At 46.9% G+C, this 27,462-nt stretch overlaps 1 protein-coding gene across 10 annotated transcripts in view; it reads left to right on the forward strand.

The window, feature by feature from the left end:
* Positions 1–27,462, forward strand: part of pitpnm2 (phosphatidylinositol transfer protein, membrane-associated 2) — a 764,809-nt gene that overhangs the window by 682,105 nt on the left and 55,242 nt on the right. For all 10 annotated transcript variants that reach the window (XM_072515369.1, XM_072515519.1, XM_072515564.1 and 7 more), the window contains 2 exons: positions 5,179–5,390; positions 12,466–12,641. In XM_072515369.1, coding sequence (XP_072371470.1) covers positions 5,179–5,390; positions 12,466–12,641 — 388 coding nt within the window. The remainder of the gene's footprint in view (positions 1–5,178; positions 5,391–12,465; positions 12,642–27,462) is intronic.

Consider the following 27,462-nt stretch of genomic DNA (forward strand, 5'->3'; position numbering starts at 1 on the left):
GAAAATGTAACTGGTCTGATTAGTAAGTTTGCAGACGACACAAAGGTTGGTGGAATTGCGGATAGCGATGAGGACTGTCAGAGGATACAGCAGGATTTAGATTGTTTGGAGACTTGGGCGGAGAAATGGCAGATGGAGTTTAATCCGGACAAATGTGAGGTAATGCATTTTGGAAGGTCTAATGCAGGTAGGGAATATACAGTGAATGGTAGAACCCTCAAGAGTATTGAAAGTCAAAGAGATCTAGGAGTACAGGTCCACAGGTCATTGAAAGGGGCAACACAGGTGGAGAAGGTAGTCAAGAAGGCATACGGCATGCTTGCCTTCATTGGCCGGGGCATTGAGTATAAGAATTGGCAAGTCATATTGCAGCTGTATAGAACCTTAGTTAGGCCACACTTGGAGTATAGTGTTCAATTCTGGTCGCCACACTACCAGAAGGATGTGGAGGCTTTAGAGAGGGTGCAGAAGAGATTTACCAGAATGTTGCCTGGTATGGAGGGCATTAGCTATGAGGAGCAGTTGAATAAACTCGGTTTGTTCTCACTGGAACGAAGGAGGTTGAGGGGAGACCTGATAGAGGTCTACAAAATTATGAGGGGCATAGACAGAGTGGATAGTCAGAGGCTTTTCCCCAGGGTAGAGGGGTCAATTACTAGGGGGCATAGGTTTAAGGTGAGAGAGGCAAGGTTTCGAGTAGATGTACGAGGCAAGTTTTTTACACAGAGGGTAGTGGGTGCCTGGAACTCGCTACCGGAGGAGGTGGTGGAAGCAGGGATGATAGTGACATTTAAGGGGCATCTTGACAAATACATGAATAGGATGGGAATAGAGGGATACGGACCCAGGAAGTGTAGAAGATTGTAGTTTAGTCGGGCAGCATGGTCGGCACGGGCTTGGAGGGCCGAAGGGCCTGTTCCTGTGCTGTACATTTCTTTGTTCTTTGTTGATTTCATTGAGTGGCGGAGCAGACTCGACGGGCCGAATGGCCTACTTTGGCTTCTGGCCTTATGGGCTTATATTTGAATTTAAATTCCACCAGCTGCTGCGGCGGGATTTGAATCTTTGTCCCAAAGCATTAGCCTGGGTCTCTGAATTACCAGCCAATAACATTACCACTACACACCCTCAACTAATATCTTTCAGTAAAATCACCACTTATTCTTCCAAACGCCAGTGGATAAAGGCTCAATCTTACTTCATAAGGTGGAGATGCGGCGTTGGACTGGGGTGGGCACAGTAAGAAGTCTTACAACACCAGGTTAAAGTCCAACAGGTTTGTTTCGAATCACTAGCTTTCGGAGCACTGCTCCTTCCTCAGGTGAATGAAGAGGCATATATATAGACAAAGTCAAAGATGCAAGATGATACTTTGAACGCCAGTCCTTGCAGGTTAAAGACTTAATTACCTGCAAAGATTCGCATTCAAAGTATTGTCTTACATCTTTGAATCTGTCTATATATATATGTTTCTGGAACCCACCTCTTCATTCACCTGAGGAAGGAGTAGTGCTCCGAAAGCTAGTGATTCGAAGCAAATCTGTTGGACTTTAACCTGGTGTTGTAAGACTTCTTACTTACTTCATAAGATAAGTCCTTTATCCCAGGGATGAGTCAACTGAACCTTCTCTGAACTGTTTCTATTGCAATTACATTATTTTTTAAAATATGGAGACCAAAACTGTACACTGTACTTCCGAGGCAGTCTCAGCAAGGCCCTGTAAACGTCCCTACTTTGATGGCAATGGCGTGGTGGTATTGCCACTGGACCAGTAATGCAGAGCAACATCTGGGGACCCTGGTTTAAATCCCAACACAGCAAATGGTGAAACTGGAATTCAATAAAAACCTGGAATAAAAACTGTAATGGTGACCGTAAAACCAGTGTCAATTATCGTAAAAACCCATCTTGCTCGCTAATGTCCTTTAGGGAAGGAAATCTGCCGTGCTGTAGAACTGGAACATAATTTCCCTACTTTAGTCATCCATTCCCCTCGCAATAAACAATAATATCCTATTAACTTTCCTAATTACTTGCTGTAACTGCATACCAGCCTTTTGTGATTCATGCTCTCGGACACCCAGATCCCTCTGCACCTCAGAGCTTTGCAATCTCTCACCATTTAGATAATCTTTTTTATTCTCTGTGCCACAATAGACAATTTTACATTTACCCACATTCTGCTTCATTTGCCAGATTTGTACCCACTCACTTAACCTATCGATGTCCCTTTGTAGTCTTCTTACGTCCTCTTTACAATTTGCTTTCCTAATTATCTTCGTGTTATCAGCAAATTTAGCAACCGTACCTTCAATCCCGTCATCCAAGTCATTTATATAAATTGTAAAAAGTTGCGGCCCCAGCACTGGGGCAGGATTCTCCGCATCCCAACGCCGAAATTGGGACCTGGGGCGGTTTCACAATTCTCCGCCCCCGAAAATCGGAGTATTTAAATATCTATAGAAACTCTTACTGTCCATCTTTACATTACTAGCTAACTTTCCCTTGTACTCTAGTTTTCACTCCTTATCAATACTCTTATCATTCTTTGCTGTTATAGAGTCGGACAGCATTGAAAAGGCCCTTGGGTCCATTGCGTCTGCGCGGTCAAAAACAAACTCCAAACTATTTTTATATTCTTTCCGATCTGACATGCCACTCACCTTTGCGCAAATATATGCTTCATCTTTAAGTTTAGTAGTGTCTTTAACCTTTTAGGTTAACCACAGATGACAGGTCCTCCTCTTGGACGTTTTATTTCTCACTGGAATGTGTCTGTTCTGTGTATTCTGAAATATCAGCCACTGAACCTCTACTCATCTGTCCCTTAGGCACATTTTCCAGTTCACTCTCGCTAGCTCCACTTTCGTGCCTTCATTATTGCCCTTATTTAAGTTTAAAATAGTCTTGGATGCAGTCTTCTCTCTCTCAAACTAAATGTAAAGTTCTCTCACACCATTCTTTGAGCCACGCATTTATATCTCTCATATAATTTACCCTGTGCCATATTGCTTGTGGCTAAGAAATTAGTATAAACCTTTGAGGTTCTGCTTTTTAATTTAGCCCCTAGCGACCCCTAATCCCTAAGCAAAATCTCTTTCCTAGTCCTAACTGTGTTGTTGGTACCCACATGGACCACAACAATTGGATCTTCCTCCTACCACTGCAAGTTCCTCTCCAGCCCAGAGCAGATGTGATGAATCCTGGCATCGAACAGGCAATGCAGCCTCTGGCCTCTTGCTCTTGGCTGCAGAAAACTGTCTCTATCCCCTTGACTATATTGTCCCCCTGCTACCTCAACATTCCTATTTACTATGATAAAACAGAAAACCTCACCAGGTCTGGCAGCATCTGTGGTGAGAGAAACAGTTAATGTTTTGAGTCTTCTTCACCTGTTTACTGTCCCCAATTGAATGGCTTCCTGCACAGCAGTGCCATGCTCAGTTCACTCATCCACCCTCACTTTCATCCATACAAACTGCAATATCCTCAACTTTGTGGTCATAATTCTTTTTTTAAAAGAACAGCTTCATATTGCGTAAAATAAGAACATAGAATATAAAACATACAGTGCAGAAGGCCCATCGAGTCTGCACCGACCTACTTAAGCCCTCACTTCCACCCCAACCCCGTAACCCAATAACCCCTCCTAACCTTTTTGGACACTAAGGGCAATTTATCACGGCCAATCCACCTAACCTGCACGTCTTTGGACTGTGGGAGGAAACCGGAGCACCCGGAGGAAACCCACGCAGTCACGGGGGAGAACGTGCAGACTCTGCACAGACAGTGACCCAGCAGGGAATCGAATCTGGGACCCTGGAGCTGTGAAGCCACAGTGCTAGCCACTTGTGCTACAGTGCTGCCCACATTCTGTGTATTCTGGTTTAGATTTTCTTTCTATTTCTTCTTGATCAGTGTGATTGTCATACTGTGATATTCTTGTGAATTTAAATGATCACTGATGCTATCAGGGTTCCAGTGATCTCTATTTTTTTTTATCTTCGTGCACTACACACACTTCCTGAGTTTAAAGGGCACAAATTCTACCCATGCTTCACTTAATTTGACCACTAGGATGTGCTTGATTACAGCTCGGATACCTCTCCTTCCCGGGTGAAGTGTACCTGCCCCTCCCTGATAACATGGTAGAAATGGAGAACTCCCTGGGCAATGGAGTGTTGAGTGTAAGAACCCAGTTTGTGCTATTTTGTGCTGTGTTGATTGTCAGAACGGCACTGTTGCAGAAAGAGAGCCGATGACAACAACAAGCTTGAATTTCTGTAGTGCCTTATCGTAGTGAACTGTCCCATGTTTCACAAAGTAAATTCAGTCAAACTTGGCAACAAAACCACCGGGGTTGCAGCAGAAAGAGACCGATTTCAAATCTCATCCTAAAGGAGAAGAGGTTTAGGGAGGAAATTCCAGAGTTAATTGCCCAGCTAAAGGCACAACACCAGCGGTGGGGCGAACAAAATCAGGATGTATTACAGACCAGAGTTGGAGGAGTGCAGAGATCATGAAAGGCTTCCCTGAGCAAAACTTGGATGTTGGATCGAAAATGTGTCCGATTGCAGCCATTTTTACAGTGTCAAATTATGCCTAGTTATCTGCCAAATCTCTTTCCATACATCCAAAGTTAAAATGAGTGTAAATTAGTGACTGGGGCTGGTTCAGCACACTGGGCTAAATCGCTGGCTTTGAAAGCAGACCAAGGCAGGCCAGCAGCACGGTTCAATTCCCGTACCAGCCTCCCCGAACAGGCGCCGGAATGTGGCGACTAGGGGCTTTTCACAGTAACTTCATTGAAGCCTACCCGTGACAATAAGCAATTTTCATTTTTTCACAATCGGGGCCCAGGGAAACAAGTACAGTTTTCACATCGTCCAGTCATATGAGAGCTGTGATTCATGGAACCAGTGGTACTGTGGCAAGTCTTGTGTAACATAAAAACAATACAAGTATAGCCAGATTATTTGGCTACGGTATAACATTGCTGCTGCCTATTTGAAGCTCCCAGTTGGTTGAACATCATTAAGCAACAATGAACATTAATCATAGTGCAGGCAACAGGCCTTCGAGCTGCATGAAGAATGTGCAATTTTATAGTCACTTTGAGGTATTCTTTTCTGTTGGGAGCAGTTACCAATTGCCTGTCTGCTGTAATTGATTTCCAGGACAATGATCTATTATCTCCTGCTGTAGTTGTGAACAGCAGCTGTATATGCAGTGCTTCCAACCTGGAAACCAGCAGGCACCTCAGTAGAAGCAACATTGACATTCCCCGAAGCAGCATGGATAATCTAAATAAACAACTACCACGAAAGAGAAGCGATTCTTCAACATATGAGCTGGACACAATTAAACACCACCAAGCTTTCCTTTCGAGGTAAGAGCTGAAAAGATTCATCCAACCATTAACTAACTTAGAGCTAATTGTGTAAAAGTGTCAATGTGTTCTCTCTACCTAAGGAAGGATTTACTTGCCCCAGAAGGAGTGGAACAAAGCATCTGGCACAAGTCAGGAAGGTGATGAAATACTCTCCACTTTCCTGGGTGAGTGCGGTTCTGACAACAAACAAGAAGCTCAACACCATCTAGGGCAAAACGGTCCTTGTGTTGGCAATCCATCTACCACCATCAATGCCCATGCTCTCCATGACCAACGTACAGTGACAGCCGTGTGTACCATCTACACTGCAAAACTAACCAAGGCTCCTTAGACAGCACCTTCCAAATCCAAGACTGCTGCCATCTAGAAGGACAAGATCAGCAGATGCCCGAGAACTCCACCGCCTGGTCACTAGACTGATTCCTGGGATTGTCCTTTGAGGAGATATTGAGTAGACTAAGCCTATATTAATCTTTAGGGGGCAACAGAAAGCTACTAAAAAAGCTATAAAGAAGAGTAAGATAGATTATGAGAGTAAACTTGCTCAGAATATAAAAACAGATAGTAAAAGTTTCTACAAATACGTTAAAAAAAAAGAGTGGCTAAGGTAAATATTGGTCCTTTAGAGGATGAGAAGGGAGATTTAATAATGGGAGATGAGGAAATGGCTGAGGAACTGAACAGGTTTTTTGGGTCGGTCTTCACAGTGGAAGACACAAATAACATGCCAGTGACTGATGGAAATGAGGCTATGACAGGTGAGGACCTTGAGAGGATTGATATCACCAAGGAGGTAGTGATGGGCAAGCTAATGGGGCTAAAGGTAGACAAGTCTCCTGGCCCTGATGGAATGCATCCCAGAGTGCTAAAAGAGATGGCTAGGGAAATTGCAAATGCACTAGTGATAATTTACCAAAATTCACTAGACTCTGGGGTGGTCCCGGCGGATTGGAAATTAGCAAACGTGACACCACTGTTTAAAAAAGGAGGTAGGCAGAAAGTGGGTAATTATAGGCCAGTGAGCTTAACTTCGGTAGTAGGGAAGATGCTGGAATCTGTCATCAAGGAAGAAATAGCGAGGCATCTGGATGGAAATTGTCCCATTGGACAGACGCAGCATGGGTTCATAAAGGGCAGGTCGTGCCTAACTAATTTAGTGGAATTTTTTGAGGACATTAACAGTGCGGTAGATAACGGGGAGCCAATGGATGTGGTATATCTGGATTTCCAGAAAGCCTTTGACAAGGTGCCACACAAAAGGTTGTTGCATAAGATAAAGATGCATGGCATTAAGGGGAAAGTAGTAGCATGGATCGAGGATTGGTTAATTAATAGAAAGCAAAGAGTGGGGATTAATGGGTGTTTCTCTGGTTGGCAATCAGTAGCTAGTGGTGTCCCTCAGGGATCAGTGTTGGGCCCACAACTGTTCACAATTTACATAGATGATTTGGAGTTGGGGACCAAGGGCAATGTGTCCAAGTTTGCAGACGACACTAAGATAGGTGGTAAAGCAAAAAGTGCAGAGGATACTGGAAGTCTGCAGAGGGATTTGGATAGGCTAAGTGAATGGGCTAGGGTCTGGCAGATGGAATACAATGTTGACAAATGTGAGGTTATCCATTTTGGTAGGAATAACAGCAAAAGGGATTATTATTTAAATGATAAAATATTAAAACATGCTGCTGTGCAGAGAGACCTGGGTGTGCTAGTGCATGAGTCGCAGAAAGTTGGTTTTCAGGTGCAACAGGTGATTAAGAAGGCAAATGGAATTTTGTGCTTCATTGCTAGAGGGATGGAGTTTAAGACTAGGGAGGTTATGCTGCAATTGTATAAGGTGTTAGTGAGGCCACACCTGGAGTATTGTGTTCAGTTTTGGTCTCCTTACTTGAGAAAGGACGTACTGGCACTGGAGGGCGTGCAAAGGAGATTCACTAGGTTAATCCCAGAGCTGAAGGGGTTGGATTATGAGGAGAGGTTGAGTAGACTGGGACTGTACTCGTTGGAATTTAGAAGGATGAGGGGGGATCTTATAGAAACATATAAGATTATGAAGGGAATAGATAGGATAGATGCGGGCAGGTTGTTTCCACTGGCGGGTAAAAGCAGAACTAGGGGGCATAGCCTCAAAATAAGGGGAAGAGGATTTAGGACTGAGTTTAGGAGGAACTTCTTCACCCAAAGGGTTGTGAATCTATGGAATTCCTTGCCCAGTGAAGCAGTAGAGGCTCCTTCATTAAATGTTTTTAAGATAAAGATAGATAGTTTTTTGAAGAATAAAGGGATTAAGGGTTATGGTGTTCGGGCCGGAAAGTGGAGCTGAGTCCACAAAAGATCAGCCATGATCTCATTGAATGGTGGAGCAGGCTCGAGGGGCCAGATGGCCTACTCCTGCTCCTAGTTCTTATATTCTCTAGAGTTTAGATGAATGCGAAATAATGTTATTGAAATGTATCCAACTCGAAATTGGTGGACAGGGTAGATGCCAGAAGGATGTTTCCCCCCACTGGAGAATCTATAATAGGGCTCACAATCTTAGAGCATGGAGTCAGATATATAGGACTGAGATTAGGAGACATTTCTTCATTCAACGGGTTGTGGATTCTGATATTTCTTTATCGTAGAGTGCACTGGCTGCTCAGTTGTTGAGTATATTCCAAACTGAGATTGATAGATATTTGAGTACCCTTTATTCTTTTATGGAATGTGGGCATTGTTGGCTGTGCCAGTATTTATTGTCCAACCCTAATTTCCCTTGAGAAAGTGGTGGTGAGCTGCCTTCTTGAATCACTGCAGTCCATGTGGTGTAGGTGGAGAGGGAGTTCCAGGATGTTGCCCCAGCGACAGTGAAGGAGCAGTGATATATTTCCAAGTCAGGGTGGTGAGTGACTTGGAGGGGAACCTCCAGGTGGTGGAGTTCTCGGGTATCTGCTGTACTTGTCATTCTAGATGGCAGCAGTCTTGGATTTGGAAGGTGCTGTCTAAGGAGCCTTGGTTAGTTTTGCAGTGTAGATGGTACATGCGGCTGTCACTGAACATTGGTCATGAAGAGCATGGGTGTTGAAGGTGGTAGATGGATTGCCAACACAAGGACCGTTTTGCCCTGGATGGTGTTGAGCTTCTTGTTTGTTGTCAGAACCGCATTCACCCAGGAAAGTGGAGAGTATTTCATCACCTTCCTGACTTGTGCCAGATGCTTGGCCAGATGCTGCCTAGATGTAAAGTACAGTCACCCCCCCCCCCCCCCCCCCCCCCTGGAGTTCATGTTTGGACTAAAGGGAGGGAATCAAAGATTATGAGGATAGTGTCAGAAAGTGAAGTTCAGCCATATATTATTGAATGTTGGAGCCCATTGAACAACCTTATGGCCAAGTCATCCTCTTATTTCTTATGTCGCTATGATTTCTGTGTGGAGTTTAGCTTGGTGGACAGGAGTGTTGAGATTTGACCAATTTGGCAGGAACAAATGAAACTGGGAAATCACTAATTTACCTTGTCCAGAACCTGAACCGGGAAGTGCACAGACTTGCTGGCTAAACTGAAAGACTGAAGACAGGTGACAAGAAGTAACAAAATAGAAATAATAGCACAAAACCCCATGGCTGGGCTCTAACTGATTGGGGAATCATGACCCCCTCCCCCAGGCAATCTGGATTGATGGTGAGAAATTGTTATTTCCTCGGTAACTCAAACTCCCCTAATGAAAAGATTCCACAGAACAGCAGAGCTCAGTTTACCCCATCGAATATAAAGAACAAAGAACAAAGAAAATTACAGCACAGGAACAGGCCCTTCGGCCCTCCCAGCCTGCGCCGATCCAGATCCTTTATCTAAACCTGTCTTCTATTTTCCAAGGATCTACTTCCCTCTGTTCCCCGCCCGTTCATATATCTGTCTAGATGCATCTTGAATGATGCTATCGTGCCCGCCTCTACCACCTCCGCTGGCAAAGCGTTCCAGGCACCCACCACCCTCTGCGTAAACAACTTTCCACGCACATCTCCCTTAAACTTTCCCCCTCTCACCTTGAAATCGTGACCCCTTGTAATTGACACCCCCACTCTTGGAAAAAGCTTGTTGCTATCCACCCTGTCCATACCTCTCATAATTTTGTAGACCTCAATCAGGTCCCCCCCCCTTCAACCTCCGTCTTTCCAACAAAAACAATCCTAATCTACTCAACCTTTCTTTATAGCTAGCACCCTCCATACCAGGCAACATCCTGGTGAACCTCCTCTGCACCCTCTCGAAAACATCCATATCCTTCTGGTAATGTGGCGACCAGAACTGCACGCAGTATTCCAAATGTGGCCTAACCAAAGTCCTATACAACTGTAACATGACCTGCTAACTCTTGTACTCAATACCCCGTCCGATGAAGGAAAGCATGCTGTATGCCTTCTTGACCACTCTATCGACCTGCGTTGCCACCTTCAGGGTACAATGGATCTGAACTCCCAGATCTCTCTGTACATCAATTTCCCCCAGGACTCTTCCATTGACCGTATAGTCCGCTCTTGAATTAGATCTTCCAAAATGCATCACCTCGCATTTGCCTGGATTGAACTCCATCTGCCATTTCCCTGCCCAACTCTCCAATCTATCTATATTTTGCTGTATTCTCTGACAGTCCTCCTTGCTATCTGCAACTCCACCAATCTTAGTGTTATCTGCAAACTTGCTAATCATACCACCTATACCTTCGTCCAGATCATTTATGTATATCACAAACAACAGTGGTCCGAGCACGGATCCCTGTGGAACACCACTAGTCACCTTTCTCCATTTTGAGACACTCCCTTCCACCACTACTCTCTGTCTCCTGTTGCCCAGCCAGTTCCTTATCCATCTAAAGAGGAAAATAAAATGGGAAAATGTACTAAACCCCTCGGCAAAGTATCTGTTCAGATTAACCAATTTACTTTCCAACCCTACCGCACAAGATATTGGCTGAACAACAATGACTTGCATTCATATAGCACGTTTGACAGTAAAACCTTTCAAGGTGCTTCACAGGGGTGTTAATAAACAAAATAGACACATATTCACACATCAAGAAATTTGAGCACTTTCTCAGTTATATTTAAGATGTGTCTATTGTGATCTCAACTCTACTCTCCTGTCTGCCCCCCACTAAACTCTTGCTCAAACATCTGTCAAACTCAACCTTGAACATTTTCCACTGCCCTCTGGTGAACAAGAATACAAACATTAGGAGCAGGGGCTCACCTTACCATGGTGCTCCCGTCCTGATGATAAATAAACTCACATGAATAAAAACTTGGTCAAAACGGTTGGTTTTAAGGAATGTTTTAAAGGATGAAAGAGAAATAATAATAATCTTTATTATTGTCACAAGTAGGCTTACATCAACGCTGCAATGAAGTTACTGTGAAAATCCCCTAGTTGCCATTTTCCGGCGCCTGTTCGGGTACACGGAGGGAGAATTCAGAATGTCCAATTCACCTAACAGCACGTCTTTCGGGACTTGTGGGAAGAAACCGGAACACCCGGAGGAAACCCACGCAGACACGGGGAGAACGTGCAGACTCCGCACAGACAGTGACCCAAGCCGGAATCGAACCTGTGAAGCTACTGTGCCCCCATAGCTAGAAAGGCAGAGATTTATGGAGGGAATTCAAGAGCTTTAGCACTTGGCAAATGAAGGATTCCGAATTGAAGGAGCATAGATATCTCAGAGATGTCTAGGGATGGAAAAGCTTACAAAGATAGGACGGGACAAGATAATGGAGGGATTTCAAATCTAGGATAAGAAGTGTCAAATCGAGGCATTGCTGCACCGTGAGCCAAGGTCAGCAAGCACAGGGCTGATGGAGCAAGTTACAGCAAGGGAAGCTCATTTACGGTGAAATATGAGAGGCCAACGAGCGAGCATTGGAATAGTCAAGTTCAAAGATAACTAAGGAATGGACGATGAATTCAGTCAGGGCACTGAAGTTTCATGTATTATAAAATAATAATTTTCATTTATACGGCATCTTAAACATTGATCTAGGACAGGACAAAAATAGACATTACTGCTGATTTATGTACAGTAGAATGGTTATTAAGATGCTTTGCTTTTATAAATGCGTTTTTATATGCACTAGAATTATAAAATAATAGCTTCAATAGATAACAGTTTTGCGCATTGATGCTGGATTAAAGGTTCTAAACTTCACCACCTTTGAGAAGTACAAACAAAATAATTTTGTGCTAGTCCTTATGCATTGAAAATTGAAGTTTTCATAGATTATCATAGAATTTACAGTGCAGAAGGAGGCCATTCAGCCCATCGAGTCTGCACCGGCTCTTGGAAAGAGCACCCTACCCAAAGTCAACACCTCCACCGTATCCCCATAACCCAGTAACCCCACCCAACACTAAGGGCAATTTTGGACACTAAGGGCAATTCATCATGGCCAATCCACCTAACCCGCACATCATTGGACTGTGGGAGGAAACCGGAGCACCCGGAGGAAACCCACGCACACACGGGGAGGATGTGCAGACTCCGCACAGACAGTGACCCAAGCCGGAATCGAACCTGGGACCCTGGAGCTGTGAAGCAATTGTGCTATCCACAATGCTATCGTGCTGCTGTTTTAGGTCAGTTCGGTTCCCTACTATTCTGTAACACAAGGTTTTGCAGCACGGTGCTGTCTTCAGGTCCAACACATGGAACTGAGTTAAAGACAGAGATCCTCACCTTTTAATTTTTCATTAGATTTTGCCTGATTCAGATTTGACCTCAGTTCACAGGTAACAAAAGCACTTCTGCTTTGTGGTTTATTTTGATCTGTGAGGTTTTTCTCATTTGGTTCCACTTGGCCAAATCTTTTGCTGCTGTTACTGGTGTTGCTGAACCAAGGGTGGGGGGCAGCATTTATTAAAGGGCAGAATGGCCCTGATTTCTCAGCACTGCTTCCAGCAGTGTGGTCTGTTGCGGTTTCCTTAAAACAAGCATTTCCTTTAATAAGGTAGCAGGTTGCTGAGCAAGCTGAAATGTAAAGTTTTTATAAGAAATGTAATTTTAGAATGAGTTGTAATCTGATATTCATGTTTTGTCTTTTAGTTTACATTCTAGTGTATTAAGGAATGATCCTGGGTCCAGGCGATCTAGCAGTTCGACCATGCTGGATGGAATAAGCCCCGGAAAGTTTGAGTTTGAAGTGACTGACTTCTTTCTGTTTGGTTCCCCCCTGGGACTGGTGCTGGCTTTGAGGAAGACAGTTATCCCCAACTTGGACGGTGGGTAGTTTGACTGATCCGCTCCCCTCTGTTTGTTACAGTGAAGCTGAAAGATTGCCTGCTGACAGTTTCTTTCTACATTCTGTGCCTGATGGTGAAAGTGTATTGGCATCAAATTCCTTTCAACCGCTTTTGTCCTGTACTGTGCTCAGGAAGTGGTTCTGCATCATTTTAATGGTGAAGACACATTGGAAAGGCACGGCTAATGGCAAATGCCAAGCTGCCCAAATCCCAAAAGGAAACAGCTGCCAAAATGTTTTTTCCAATTTGTGTATTATGAGGAGGTCTTCTGAAAATAGGACATTATGTCTCTGACCAATTGTGATGATTTTATACTAAAGTAAAAGTTTATTAAAAAAATTAAAATTGAAAAAGAACTACATTTAAACACAAGAATGGCTTCACACAGTAAGCAATACTTTAAATCAGTTCCAAAAGATCTTAACAAACTAACTACCCTCAGAGCTAACCTTTCCTTTTCTGCTTGGCATCAATCCTTATAGATTCTTACATCTATGGAGTGTTATATTACAATATATGTTACTCTTTTTGTTCAGCCGAGTTGGTGAAATATAGACGTGGTCTTCCAGTGATTATAAAGTAATTTAATGAGTAATATAAAATAATCTTGTGAGTTCTTTTTACTTAATATTGAACTAGTAAACAAACAAATAACTGTAGATGACTATTGAATAAGATAATGCTATACACTGATATTTATTCACTTCTTCTCTCTAGCTGTCTCTCTTCTGTACTCTACTCCTGACACACACTCCTCCAGGATAGAGCAGAAAAAGCTTTTTATAGGACCTGATAGTGCGGCCATCTAGTGTTCAATTGCCTGTACTGGCTTAACATAGTCTGATCATGTATTACTACATACAGAGATCGCTACATGGAGTTCCAGTAATTCTACCACACAGTGCCCTTTTGCTCTTGGGATGTCCTCTGAGGCTGGTTCCCCAGGTCTGGCCTTGTCCACACTGTCTTGTGGGAAATCTGACCAGCTACCGTGTTGTCTTCTGGGAGATCTAAGCATGATAGCCACTCACACAGACTACAGTGTTTTCTTAAATTTATTCCTTTCCTTTTGATCTCTTTGTCCTCTATTGTTCGATCTCTCCGTCCTCTATTGTTCAATCTCTCTATCCTCTATTGTTCGATCTCTCTGTCCTCTATTGTTCGATCTCTCTGTCCTCTATTGTTCGGTCTCTCTATCCTCTATTGTTCGATCTCTCTGTCCTCTATTGTTCGATCTCTCTGTCCTCTATTGTTCGGTCTCTCTATCCTCTATTGTTCGATCTCTCTGTCCTCTATTGTTCGATCTTTCTATCCTCTATTGTTCGATCTCTCTATCCTCTATTGTTCGATCTCTCTGTCCTCTATTGTTCGATCTCTCTGTCCTCTATTGTTCGTTCTCTCTGTCCTCTATTGTTCGGTCTCTCCGTCCTCTATTGTTCGATCTTTCTATCCTCTATTGTTCGATCTCTCTATCCTCTATTGTTCTATCTCTCTGTCCTCTATTGTTCGATCTCTCTGTCCTCTATTGTTCGATCTCTCTGTCCTCGATTGTTCGATCTCTCTATCCTCTATTGTTCGATCTCTCTGTCCTCTATTGTTCGATCTCTCTGACCTCTATTGTTCGATCTCTCTGTCCTCTATTGTTCGAACTCTCTATCCTCTATTGTTCGATCTCTCTATCCTCTAATGTTCGATCTCTCAGTCCTCTATTGTTCGATCTCTCTGTCCTCTATTGTTCGATCTCTCTGTCCTCTATTGTTCGATCTCTCTGTCTATTGTTCGATCTCTCTGTCCTCTATTGTTCGATCTCTCTGTCTATTGTTCAATCTCTCTATCCTCTATTGTTCGATCTCTCTGCCCTCTATTGTTCGGTCTTTCTATCCTCTATTGTTCGATCTCTCTGTCCTCTCTTGTTCGATCGCTCTGTCCTCTATTGTTCGATCTCTCTATTGTTCGATCTGTCAGTCCTCTATTGTTCAATCTCTCTATCCTCTATTGTTCAATCTCTCCGTCCTCTATTGTTCGATCTCTCTATTGTTCGATCTCTCCGTCCTCTATTGTTCAATCTCTCTATCCTCTATTGTTCAATCTCTCCGTCCTCTATTGTTTGACCTCTCTGTCTATTGTTCAATCTCTCTGTCCTCTATTGCTTGATCTCTCTATCCACTATTGTTCAATCTCTCTATCCTCTATTATTCGATCTCTCCGTCCTCTATTGTTCAATCTCTCTGTCCTCTACTGATTGATCTCTCTATCCTCTTTTGTTCAATCTCTCTATCCTCTATTGTTCGATCTCTCCGTCCTCTATTGTTCGATCTCTCTGTCCTCTATTGTTCGATCTCTCTGTCCTCTATTGTTCGATATCTCTATTGTTTGATTCTCTGTCCTCTATTGTTCGATTCTCTATCCTCTATTGTTCGATCTCTCTATCCTCTATTGTTCGATCTCTCTGTCCTCTATTGTTCGATCTCTCTGTCCTCTATTGTTCGATATCTCTATTGGTTGATTCTCTGTCCTCTGTTGTTCGATCTCTCTGACCTCTATTGTTCGATATCTCTATTGGTTGATTCTCTGTCCTCTATTGTTCGATCTCTCTATCCTCTATTGTTCGATCTCTCTGTCCTCTATTGTTCGATCTCTCTGTCCTCTATTGTTCGATATCTCTATTGGTTGATTCTCTGTCCTCTATTGTTCGATCTCTCTGACCTCTATTGTTCGATATCTCTATTGGTTGATTCTCTGTCCTCTATTGTTCGATCTCTCTATCCTCTATTGTTCGATCTCTCTGTCCTCTATTGTTCGATCTCTCTGTCCTCTATTGTTCGATATCTCTATTGGTTGATTCTCTGTCCTCTATTGTTCGATCTCTCTATCCTCTATTGTTCGATCTCTCTGTCCTCTATTGTTTGATCTCTCTGTCCTCTATTGTTCGATCTCTCTGTCCTCTATTGTTCGATATCTCTATTGGTTGATTCTTTGTCCTCTATTGTTCGATCTCTCTGTCCTCTATTGTTCGATCTCTCTATCCTCTATTGTTCGATCTCTCTATTGTTCGATTCTCTGTCCCCTATTGTTCGATCTCTCTATCCTCTATTGTTCGATCTCTCTGTCCTCTATTGTTCGATCTCTCTATTGTTCGATTCTCTGTCCTCTATTGTTCGATCTCTCTGACCTCTATTGTTCGATCTCTCTGTCCATATTGTTCGATCTCTCTATTCTCTATTGTTCGATCTCTCTGTCTTCTATTGTTCGATCTCTCTATCCTCTATTGTTCGATCTCTCTGTCTATTGTTCGATCTCTCTGTCCTCTATTGTTCGATCTCTCTATTGTTCGATCTCTCTATCCTCTATTGTTCGATCTCTCTATCCTCTATTGTTCGATCTCTCTGTCTATTGTTCGTTCTCTCCGTCCTCTATTGTTCGATCTCTCTATTGTTCGATTCTCTGTCCTCTATTGTTCGATCTCTCTGTCCATATTGTTCGATCTCTCTATCCTCTATTGTTCGATCTCTCTGTCTTCTATTGTTCGATCTCTCTATCCTCTATTGTTCGATCTCTCTGTCTATTGTTCGATCTCTCTGTCCTCTATTGTTCGATCTCTCTGTCCTCTATTGTTCGATCTCTCTGTCTATTGTTCAATCTCTCCGTCCTCTATTGTTCGATCTCTCAGTCCTCTATTGTTCGATCTCTCCGTGCTCTATTGGTTGATCTCTCTGTCCTCTATTGTTCAATCTCTCTATCCTCTATTGTTCGATCTCTCTGTCCTCTATTGTTCGATCTCTCTGTCCTCTATTGTTCAATCTCTCTATCCTCTATTGTTCAATCTCTCTATCCTCTATTGTTCAATCTCTCTGTCCTCTATTGTTCGATCTCTCTATCCTCAATTGTTCGATCTCTCTATCCTCTATTGTTCGATCTCTATCCTCTACTGTTCGATCTCACTGTCCTCTATTGTTCGATCTCTCTATCCTCTATTGTTCGATCTCCGTCCTCTATTGTTCGATCTCTCTATCCTCGATTGGTCGATCTGTCTGTCCTCTATTGTTCGATCTCTTCATCCTCGATTGTTCGATCTCTCTATCCTCTATTGTTCGATCTCTACGTCCTCTATTATTCGATCTCTCTGTCCTCGATTGTTCGATCTCTCTATCCTCTATTGTTTGATGCAGTGTCTCCGAAATTGATCAAACTCCTTTGTTTACTTTAGCTCCTATATTTTAAAAAGTAAATTTACCTTAACTTTGACTCTCTTACTTACAATTTTTACAACTTGTATATGTTCCTTTTGAACATGCCATTTCAAAACTATTTATATTATTGCTTTGTGAAAATTCTTACAGAAATTCCTCTTGGTTCATTAACATCATAGTCACTTCTTATTGGGTTTTAGATCCTTCCAGTCTCTCTGTCTCTTAATCCAATTCCAACAACCACTCTCCCACCAGCCTATTTTCCAATTCATGAGAAATATGGAAGTGATATTACTAAAATAACAATATTATGCCTCATTTTCCTGACAGTATGAAACAGGCCAGGAGCAGCCTATCCAGCAATACATTGTTCTAAGTCACGCAAATTCCGAGAAGATGCCAAAAGAAATGTGGCCAATGCAACAAAAAAAAATGCAGAAAATTCTAATGCTACCCATTAGAACGACTGAGGTTGAGGGCCGACCTGATAGAGGTCTACAAGATTATGAAGGGCATGGATAGAGTGGATGGGCAGGCACTCTTTCCCAGGGTGGAGGGGTCAGTCACTAGGGGGCATAGGTTCAAGGTCCGTGGGGCAAAGTTTAGAGGAGATGTGCGAGGCAGGTTTTTTACGCAGAGGGTGGTGAGGGCCTGGAACGCGTTGCCAGGGGAGGTTGGGGAAGCAGATACATTAACGGCGTTCAAAAGGCAACTTGACAAACACATGGATAGGATGGGTACAGAGGGATACGGCACAAGGAAGTGCTGAGGGTTTTGGCAAAGGTTGGTATCATGACCGGTACAGGATTAGAGGGCCGAAGGGCCTGTTCCTGTGCTGTATTGTTCTTTGTTCTAATCCCAAAGATAATTAAAACATGAACACCACGGTGACTGCCACAGTTACCATTCCCCAAACAATGAAACTGCAGAGACCCTGCTGGCTGCCAGCACTGGACAGTTCACCAGCTTCTGTAACATGAAATATCTTCCATTCGCTGCATCTTGACCAGATCTCTCTTTAAACACTGTAGTGAATTCACATTCAGTACATGATCTGTTCCAGGTTCGATAACACTTTTTAAATTCATTTATGGGATGTGGGTGTCGCTGGGTCAGCAATTATTGCCCATCCCTGGGGGCAGTTAAGAGAGAACCACATTGCTGTTGGTCTGGAGTCACATGTAGGCCAGACCAGGTAAAGATGGCAGATTTCCTTCCCTAAAGGACATTAGTTATTATTACAGCTTTAAAAAAAAAAATTCCAATTAAGGGGCAGTGTAGCGTGGCCAATCCACCTACCCTGCACATCTTTTCGTGAGACACAGGGAGAATGTGCAAACTCCACACAGACAGTGACCCAGGGCTGGGATCAAACTGGGTCCTCAGTGCGATGAGGCAGCAGTGCTAACCACTGCGCCACCAGGACATTAGTGAACCTGATGGGATTTACGACAATCTGCACAGTTTTCCTGGTCTTCATTTGAGTTTTAATTCCAGATTTTGATTAAATTCAGCTATTGAAATGCTTTTACAGTGTAGCCATGGTGATATATAGAATTGACATTTCTTTTTAAATTCATTCATGAATAAATGGCTAGGCCAGCATCTATTTCCCATCTCTACGTGCCCTTGAGAAGGTGGTGGTGAGCTGCTTTGTGAACTGTTGCGGTCCCTGAGGTGTAGGTTTGGGGACTGGGTGCTAATCAAGCGGGGCTGCTTTGTCCTGGATGGTGTTGAGCTTCTTGAGTGTTGTCGGAGCTGCACTCATCCAGACAAGTGGAGAGTATTCCATCACAATCCTGACTTGTAGATGATGGACAGGCTTTCGGGAGTCAGGAGGTGAGTTACTCCCCGCAGGATTCCTAGCCTCTGACCTGCTCTTGTAGCCACAGTATCATTTGGCCAGTTCAGTTTCTGGTCAATGGTAGCCCCCAGGATGTTGATAGTGGGGGATTCAGTGGCGGTAATGCCATTGCATGTCATGGGACGATTGTTAGTTTCTTTCTTATTGGAGATGGTCATTGTCTGCACTTATGTGGCACAAATGTTACAGGCCGCTTCCCTTGTCAGTGCAAGCCTGGATATTGTCCAGGTCTCGCTGCATTAGGACACAGACTGCCTAAGTATCTGAGGAATCATAAATGGTGCTGAACATTGTGCAGTCATCAGCGAACATCCCCACTTCTGACCTTATAATGGAAGGGAGGTCATTGATGAAGCAGCTGAAGATGGTTGGGCCGAGGACTCTACCCTGAGGAACTCCTGCAGTGTCCTGGATGATTGACTTTCAGCATCCACAACCATCTTCCTTTGTGCCGGGTATGACTCTAACCAGCGGAGAGTTTTCCCCCTGATTCCCGTTGACTCCAGTTGAGCTCGGGCTCCTTGATGCCACACTCGGTCAAATCAGCCTTGATATCAAACACAGTCACTCTCACCTCACCTCTGGAGGTCAGCTCCTGTTCATGTTTGAATCAAGGCTGTAATGAGGCCAGGAACCGAGTGACCCTGACAGAACCCAAACTGAGCGTCCGTGAGCAGGTTATTGCTGAGTAAGTGCCGCTTGATAGCACTGTTGATGACCCCTTCCATCACTTTGCTGATGATGGAGAGTAGACCGATGGGGCATGTTATAACCTGCCTGCTTACCATTGGCTGGGGACTAATGACAATCCCACAATCCTGTGGGAGTATGAGCTTCCCCAATGAGGGAAGTGGAGAAACCATTAGTAAACTCCAAGTATAAATAAAGCTGGCCAGTTTGGAACCAGCAGGAAGGAGTGTGCAGCAAAGGAAGTTGCTGCTGCTGTTATATATATATGTTATTGTAAATAAATGTTATTACTTTGTATCGTTAAACTCGTGCTGGATTCTTCGTGGCCCTCACAAAAGGGCAGTAATTGGCTGGGTTGGATTTGTCCTGTTTCTTGTGTACAGGACACACCTGAACAATTTTCCACATTGCTGGGTAGATGCCAGTGTTGTAGCTGTACCGGAACAGCTTGGCTAGGGGCGCGGCAAGTTCTGGAGCACAAGTCTTAATGACCATTGCCAAAATAGCCTTTGCAGTATCCACTGCCTTCAGCCATTTCGTTTTTTAAAATATATTTTATTAAAGTTTTCAAACACAATTTTTCCACTTTACAAATCAACATAAAAATAACCCAATCGCTGATAAATACCATTATTTAAATAAATAGTGAGCTAACAAAGTGACAAAAAAAATCCCCCCCCCCCCCCCCCCGCTCTGGGCTGCTGCTGCTGACGATCTATTTTCCCTTAACGTTCCGCGAGATAGTCAAGGAACGGTTGCCACCGCCTGGAGAACCCCTGAGCCGATCCTCTCAGCGCAAATTTCATTAGTTCCAGTTTTATGAACCCTGCCATATTGTTTATCCAGGCCTCCACGCCGGGGGGTTTCGCTTCCTTCCACATGAGTAAGATCCTTCGCCGGGCTACCAGGGATGCAAAGGCCAGAATATCGGTCTCTTTCGCCTCCTGCACTCCCGGCTCTTCTGCAACCCCGAATATAGCTAACCCCCAGCCTGGCTTGACCCGGACCTTCACCACCTTTGAAATCACTCTTGCCACTCCCCTCCTGTACTCATCCAGTGCCGGACACGACCAGAACATGTGTGTGTGGTTCGCCGGGCTTCCCAAGCACCTCTCGCACCTGTCCTCCACTCCGAAGAACCTGCTCAGCCTTGCTCCTGTCATATGTGCTCTGTGTAGAACCTTGAATTGTATCAGGCTAAGCCTGGCACACGAGGAAGAGGAATTTACCATACTTAGGGCATCAGCCCACAGCCCCTCCTCAATCTCCTCCCCCAGCTCATCTTCCCATTTTCCCTTCAACTCCTCTCCCATCGTCTCCCCCTCGTCTCTCATATCCTGATATATTTCGGACACTTTGCCCTCCCCGACCCACACCCCGGAAATCACTCTCTCCTGGATCCCCTGTGTCGGGAGCAGCGGAAATTCCCTTACCTGTTGCCTCGTAAACGCCCTCACTTGCATGTATCTAAAGATATTCCCCGGGGGCAACTCATACTTTTCCTCCAGCGCTCCCAGGCTCGCGAACGTCCCGTCAATAAACAAATCTCTCAATCTCCTAATTCCTGCCCGATGCCAGCTCTGGAACCCTCCGTCCATCCTTCCTGGGACAAACCTATGGTTGTTCCTGTTCGGGGACCATACCGTCACCCCCCTGTGTCACCTCCATTGCCCCCAGATCCTTAAGGCTGCCACCACCACTGGGTTTGTGGTATACCTTTTCGGGGAGAGCGGCAGCGGCGCCGTCACCAGTGCCTTTAGGCTCGTTCCCTTACAGGACGCCATCTCCAGCCTCTTCCACGCCGCCCCCTCTCCCTCCCTCATCCACTTACAAACCATCGCCACGTTGGCGGCCCAATAGTAGTCGTCCAGATTCGGCAACGCCAGTTCCCCTCTGTCCCTGCTGCGCTGCAGGAACCCCCTCCTTACCCTCGGGGTCTTCCCTGCCCACACGAAACTCATAACGCTCCTGTCTATTTTCTTGAAAAAGGCCTTAGTGATCAGAATGGGGAGACATTGAAACACAAAAAGAAACCTTGGGACGACCATCATTTTTACCGCCTGCACTCTGCCCGCCAGTGAGAGCGGCAGCATATCCCACCTCTTGAAATCCTCCTCCATCTGCTCCACCAGCCGTGTCAGATTGAGTTTGTGTAGAGTTCCCCAGCTCCTAGCTACCTGAATCCCCAAATATCGGAAGCTCTTTTCCACTCTCCTTAACGACAGGGCGTCTATTCCTCTTCCCTGATCCCCAGGGTGTATTAAGAAAAGCTCACTCTTCCCCATATTTAGCCTATATCCCGAAAAATCTCCAAACTCCCTCAATATCTGCATAACCTCTGTCATCCCCTCTACAGGATCCGCCACATATAGCAGTAGGTCATCTGCGTAGAGTGACACTCGATGTTCCTCTCCCCCTTTAACCACCCCCCTCCATTTCTTAGAGTCTCTCAACGCTATGGCCAGTGGTTCAATTGCCAACGCGAACAGTAACGGGGACAGGGGGCACCCCTGCCTTGTTCCCCTATGTAACCGAAAATACTCCGATCTTTGCCGATTTGTGACTACACTTGCCACTGGGGCCTCGTATAGGAGTCTGACCCAACTGACAAACCCCTCCCCGAACCCAAACCTCCTCAACACCTCCCATAGATACTCCCACTCTACACTATCGAATGCCTTCTCTGCATCCATCGCCACCACTATCTCTGCCTCCCCCACCGCTGGGGACATCATTATCACCCCCAACAGCCGTCGCACGTTGACATTCAGTTGTCTCCCCTTTTGGTCTTCATGCACCACCCCCGGGACACAATCCTCGATCCTCGTCGCCAGCACTTTTGCCAACAGCTTGGCGTCTACATTTAGGAGTGAGATAGGCCTATATGACCCGCATTGCAGCGGATCTTTATCCCACTTCAGGATTAGTGATATCGTCGCCTCCGACATTGTCGGGGGTAGAGTCCCCCCTTCTCTGGCCTCGTTAAAGGTTCTCGCCAGCAGCGGGGCCAACAAGTCCACTTATTTCCTATAAAATTCCACCGGGAACCCGTCTGGTCCCGGGGCCTTCCCTGCCTGCATGTTCCCCAGCCCTTTGGTCACCTCATCCACCTCATTTGGCGCCCCCAGACCTGCCACCTCCTGCTCCTCCACCCTCAGGAACCTTAGTTGGTCCAGAAACTGTTGCATTCCCTCTTTTCCCTCCGGGGGTTGGGTCCTACATAGCCTCTCATAAAAGGTCTTAAACACCTCATTTACCTTCCCTGCTCTCCGCTCCGTAGTTCCCGTTTCGTCCCTGACTCCCCCAATTTCCCTCGCCGTTATCCTCTTGCGAAGTTGGTGGGCCAGCAGCCGGCTCACCTTTTCCCCATACTCGTACCTCATCCCCTGTGCCTTCCTCCACTGTGCCTCTGCCTTCCCTGTGGTCAGCAGGTCAAACTCCGTCTGGAGTCTTCGCCTCTCCCTATATAGTCCTTCGTCCGGGGCCTCTGCATATCTTTTATCCATACTCAAAATCTCCCCCACTAATCTCTCCCTTTCTTTGCCCTCTTTTTTCTCCTTGTAAGCCCTAATGGAGATCAACTCTCCCCTAACCACCGCCTTCAGCGCTTCCCATACTACCCCCACCTGGATCTCACCATCATCATTGGCCTCCAGGTACCTCTCAATACATCCCCGCACCCTTCCACAGACCCCCTCATCTGCCAACAGCCCCACATCCAGTCGCCAGAGTGGGCGCTGCTCCCTCTCCTCTCCTAATTCCAGATCCACCCAGTGCGGGGCATGGTCTGAAACGGCTATGGCCGAATACTCCGTTCCTGCCACCTTCGAGATCAGTGCCCTGCTCAAAACGAAGAAATCTATTCGGGAGTATACCTGATGGACATGGGAGAAAAAGGAGAACTCTTTGGCCAACGGCCTAGCAAATCTCCACGGATCCACTCCCCCCATTTGGTCCATGAACCCCCTAAGCACCTTGGCCGCTGCCGGCCTTCTTCCGGTCCTGGATCTAGATCTATCTAACCCTGGGTCTAGCACGGTGTTGAAGTCCCCCCCCCATTACCAGGTTTCCTACCTCCAGGTCCGGGATGTGTCCCAGCATCCGCTTCATAAATCCTGCATCATCCCAGTTCGGGGCATATACATTTACCAGCACGATCTCCATTCCCTGCAGTCTGCCACTCACCATCACATATCTGCCCCCGCTGTCCGCTACAATGTTCCTAGCCTCGAACGACACCCGTTTCCCCACCAATATGGCCACCCCTCTATTCTTTGCGTCCAGCCCTGAGTGGAACACCTGTCCCACCCATCCTTTCCTTAACCTAACCTGGTCCGCCACCTTCAGATGTGTCTCCTGAAGCACGACCACATCTGCCTTCAGTCTTTTTAAGTGCGTGAACACTCGGGCCCTCTTAATCGGCCCATTATGGCCTCTCACATTCCACGTGATCAGCCGGATTGGGGGACCCCCCCCCCCCCACCCCACCCCGCCGCCGACTAGCCATCCCCTGTTCTAGGCCAGCCCCCCGTCCAGGTCCCGCGCACCCACCCGTCCCCCAGGCGGCGCACTCCCGTCCCGACCACCTCTTTTGCCAGCTCCCACTCGCTCCCAGCAGCAGCAACCCAGTTGATCCCCCTCCAGCCTTTGGTCTTCTCACAAGGACCCGGTGAGCCCCTTCCACCTCCAGGGGGCCCGATGGGGCCTCAGCTCCCATTAGCGTATGGAGCATCGTGCTCACATAAGCACCAACGTCACCTCCCTCTGCTCCTTCGGGGAGACCCAGAATCCGGAGGTTCTTCCTCCTCGAGCTGTTCTCCAGGGCTTCCAGCCTTTCGATACATCTCTTATGTAGCGCCTCATGCGTCTCCATTTTTACCACTAGGTCCTGTATCTCATCCTCGTTTTCTGCTGCCTTTGCCTTCACCCCACGGAGCTCTATCGCCTGGGCCTTTTGTGTTTCTTTTAGCCCATCGATTGCCAATACCATCGGCGCCAGCACCTCCTTCTTTAGTTCCTCCACACACCGTCGGAGAAATTCCTGCTGGTCCGGGCCCCATGTCGTCTGGGCTCCATCCGCCGCCATCTTGCTTCTTCCTTTTCTTCTCTGCCGCTGCTCCAGAGGATCCTTCGCAATCTGGCCACTACCACCGGTCCTTTCCATACACACCCGGGGGACACCTTCCTTCGTCACCCCACACTGGGTTTGGTCCCAAAAAATTTCCGTTGGGGCTCCCGAAAAGAGCCCAAAAGTCCGTTAGAACGGGAGCTGCCGAAACGTGCGGCTTAGCAGTGCATCGCCGCAACGGGAAGTCCCTCGCCTTCAGCCATTTCTTGATATCATGTGGAGTGAATTGTATTGGCTGAAGACTGACATCTGTGATACTAGGGCCCTCCGGAGGAGACCGAGATGGATTCGCTGGCTGAAGATTTTTGTAAATGCTTCAGCCTTGTCTGTTGCACTGATGTGCTGGGCTCCCCCATCATAGCAGATGGGAACATTCATGGAGCCAGTGAGTTGCTAATTGTCTCCAACTATTCACAACTGGATCTGACAGGATTGCAGAGTTTAGATCGAATCCAGTGGTTATGCAATCTTTTAGCTCTGTAAAGTAAGAGAACTGTTATGTGACATTAATGTAACAGGTTACATTCTAGAAAGGTGACGTGTAAACCACGGGTCCGACAAAACCTTTTTCAAGAAAGGTAATGTTTCCTTTTTCTATCTCCTACCACCTTGTTCCCGAGTTAAGCTGCTGGGAACATTGTGGCACCATTTGGTGAATAGCTTATTTGGGAACGACAAGGATTCATAGAATCATACAGGACAGAACAGGCCCTGTGGCCCATCACCCTGCACTACACTAACCCCACGTTCCAGCACTTGGCCCAGAGACTTGAACGCTCTGACATTCCAAATGCTCAGCCAAGTACTTTTCAAAGATTGTGAGGTTTCCTGCCTCATCTCCCCTCCCAGGCACTGAGTGCATTTCAGATTCCCCCCTCCCCTCCCAGGCAGTGAGTGCATTCCAGATTCCCACCACCCTCCCAGGCAGGGATGGATTCCAGATTCTCCCCCCGCCCCCCCCCCCTCCCAGGCAGTGAGTGCATTCCAGATCCCCCCCCTCCCCCCCCCAGGCAGTGAGTGCATTCCAGATTCCCACCACCCTCCCAGGCAGTGAGTGCATTCCAAATTCCCACCCCCATCCCAGGCAGTGAGTGCGTTCCAGATTCCCACCACCCTCCCAGGCAGTGAGTGCATTCCAGATTCCCACCCCCATCCCAGGCAGTGAGTGCATTCCAGATTCCCACACCCCTCCAAGGCAGTGAGTGCATTCCAGATTCCCACCCCCATCCCAGGCAGTGAGTGCATTCCAGATTCCCACACCCCTCCCAGGCAGTGAGTGCATTCCAGATTCCCACCCCCATCCCAGGCAGTGAGTGCATTCCAGATTCCCACACCCCTCCCAGGCAGTGAGTGCATTCCAGATTCCCACTCTCCTTCCAGGCAGTGAGTGCATTCCAGGTTCCCACCATCTCCACAGGCACTGAGTGCATTCCAGATTCCCACCCCCCTCCCAGGCAGTGAGTGCATTCCAGATTCCCACCCCCCTCCAAGGCAGTGAGTGCGTTCCAGATTCCCACCACCCTCCCAGGCTGTGAGTGCGTTCCAGATTCCCACACCCCTCCCAGGCAGTGAGTGCATTCCAGATTCCCACCCCCATCCCAGGCAGTGAGTGCATTCCAGATTCCCACACCCCTCCCAGGCAGTGAGTGCATTCCAGATTCCCACCACCCTCCCAGGCAGTGAGTGCATTCCAGATTCCCACCACCCTCCCAGGCAGTGAGTGCATTCCAGATTCCCACCCTCCTCCCAGGCACTGAGTGCATTCCAGATTCCCACCCCCCTCCCAGGCACTGAGTGCATTCCAGATTCCCACCACCCTTCCAGGCACTTAATGCATTCCAGATTCCCAACCCCTCCCAGGCAGTGAGTGCATTTCAGATTCCCACCCCCCTCCCAGGCAGTGAGTGCATTTCAGATTCTCCCCTCCCCCCCAGGCAGTGAGTGCATTCCAGATTCCCACCCCCCTCCCAGGCAGTGAGTGCATTTCAGATTCTCCCCTCCCCCGCAGGCAGTGAGTGCATTCCAGATTCCCACCACCCTCCCAGGCAGTGAGTGCATTCCAGATTCCCACCACCCTCCCAGGCAGTGAGTGCATTCCAGATTCCCACCCCCCTCCCAGGCACTGAGTGCATTCCAGATTCCCACCACCCTCCCAGGCACTGAGTGCATTCCAGATTCCCACCCCCCTCCCAGGCAGTGAGTGCATTTCAGATCCTCCCCTCCCCCCCAGACAGTGAGTGCATTCCAGATTCCCACCATCCTCCACAGGCACTGAGTGCATTCCAGATTCCCACCCCCCTCCCAGGCAGTGAGTGCGTTCCAGATTCCCACCCCCCTCCCAGGCAGTGAGTGCGTTCCAGATTCCCACCCCCCTCCCAGGCAGTGAGTGCGTTCCAGATTCCCACCCCCCTCCCAGGCAGTGAGTGCGTTCCAGTTTCCCACCCCCCTCCCAGGCAGTGAGTGCGTTCCAGATTCCCACCACCCTCCCAGGCAGTGAATGCATTCGAGATTCCCACCCCCCTCCCAGGCAGTGAGTGCGTTCCAGATTCCCACCCCCCTCGCAGGCAGTGAGTGCGTTCCAGATTCCCACCCCCCTCCCAGGCAGTGAGTGCGTTCCAGATTCCCACCACCCTCCCAGGCAGTGAATGCATTCGAGATTCCCACCCCCCTCCCAGGCAGTGAATGCATTCCAGATTCCCACCACCCTCCCAGGCACTGAGTGCATTCCAGATTCCCAACCCCTCCCAGGCAGTGAGTGCATTCCAGATTCCCACCACCCTCCCAGGCAGGGATGGATTCCAGATTCCCCCCCCCCCCCCAGACAGTGAGTGCATTCCAGATTCCCACCACCCTTCCAGACAGTGAGTGCATTCCAGATCCCCCCCCCCCCAGGCAGTGAGTGCATTCCAGATCTCCCCCCCTGCCCAG

Source organism: Scyliorhinus torazame, chromosome 1 (genome assembly GCF_047496885.1).
Source record: "Scyliorhinus torazame isolate Kashiwa2021f chromosome 1, sScyTor2.1, whole genome shotgun sequence".
In the NCBI taxonomy this organism is placed as follows: Eukaryota; Metazoa; Chordata; class Chondrichthyes; order Carcharhiniformes; family Scyliorhinidae; genus Scyliorhinus; species Scyliorhinus torazame.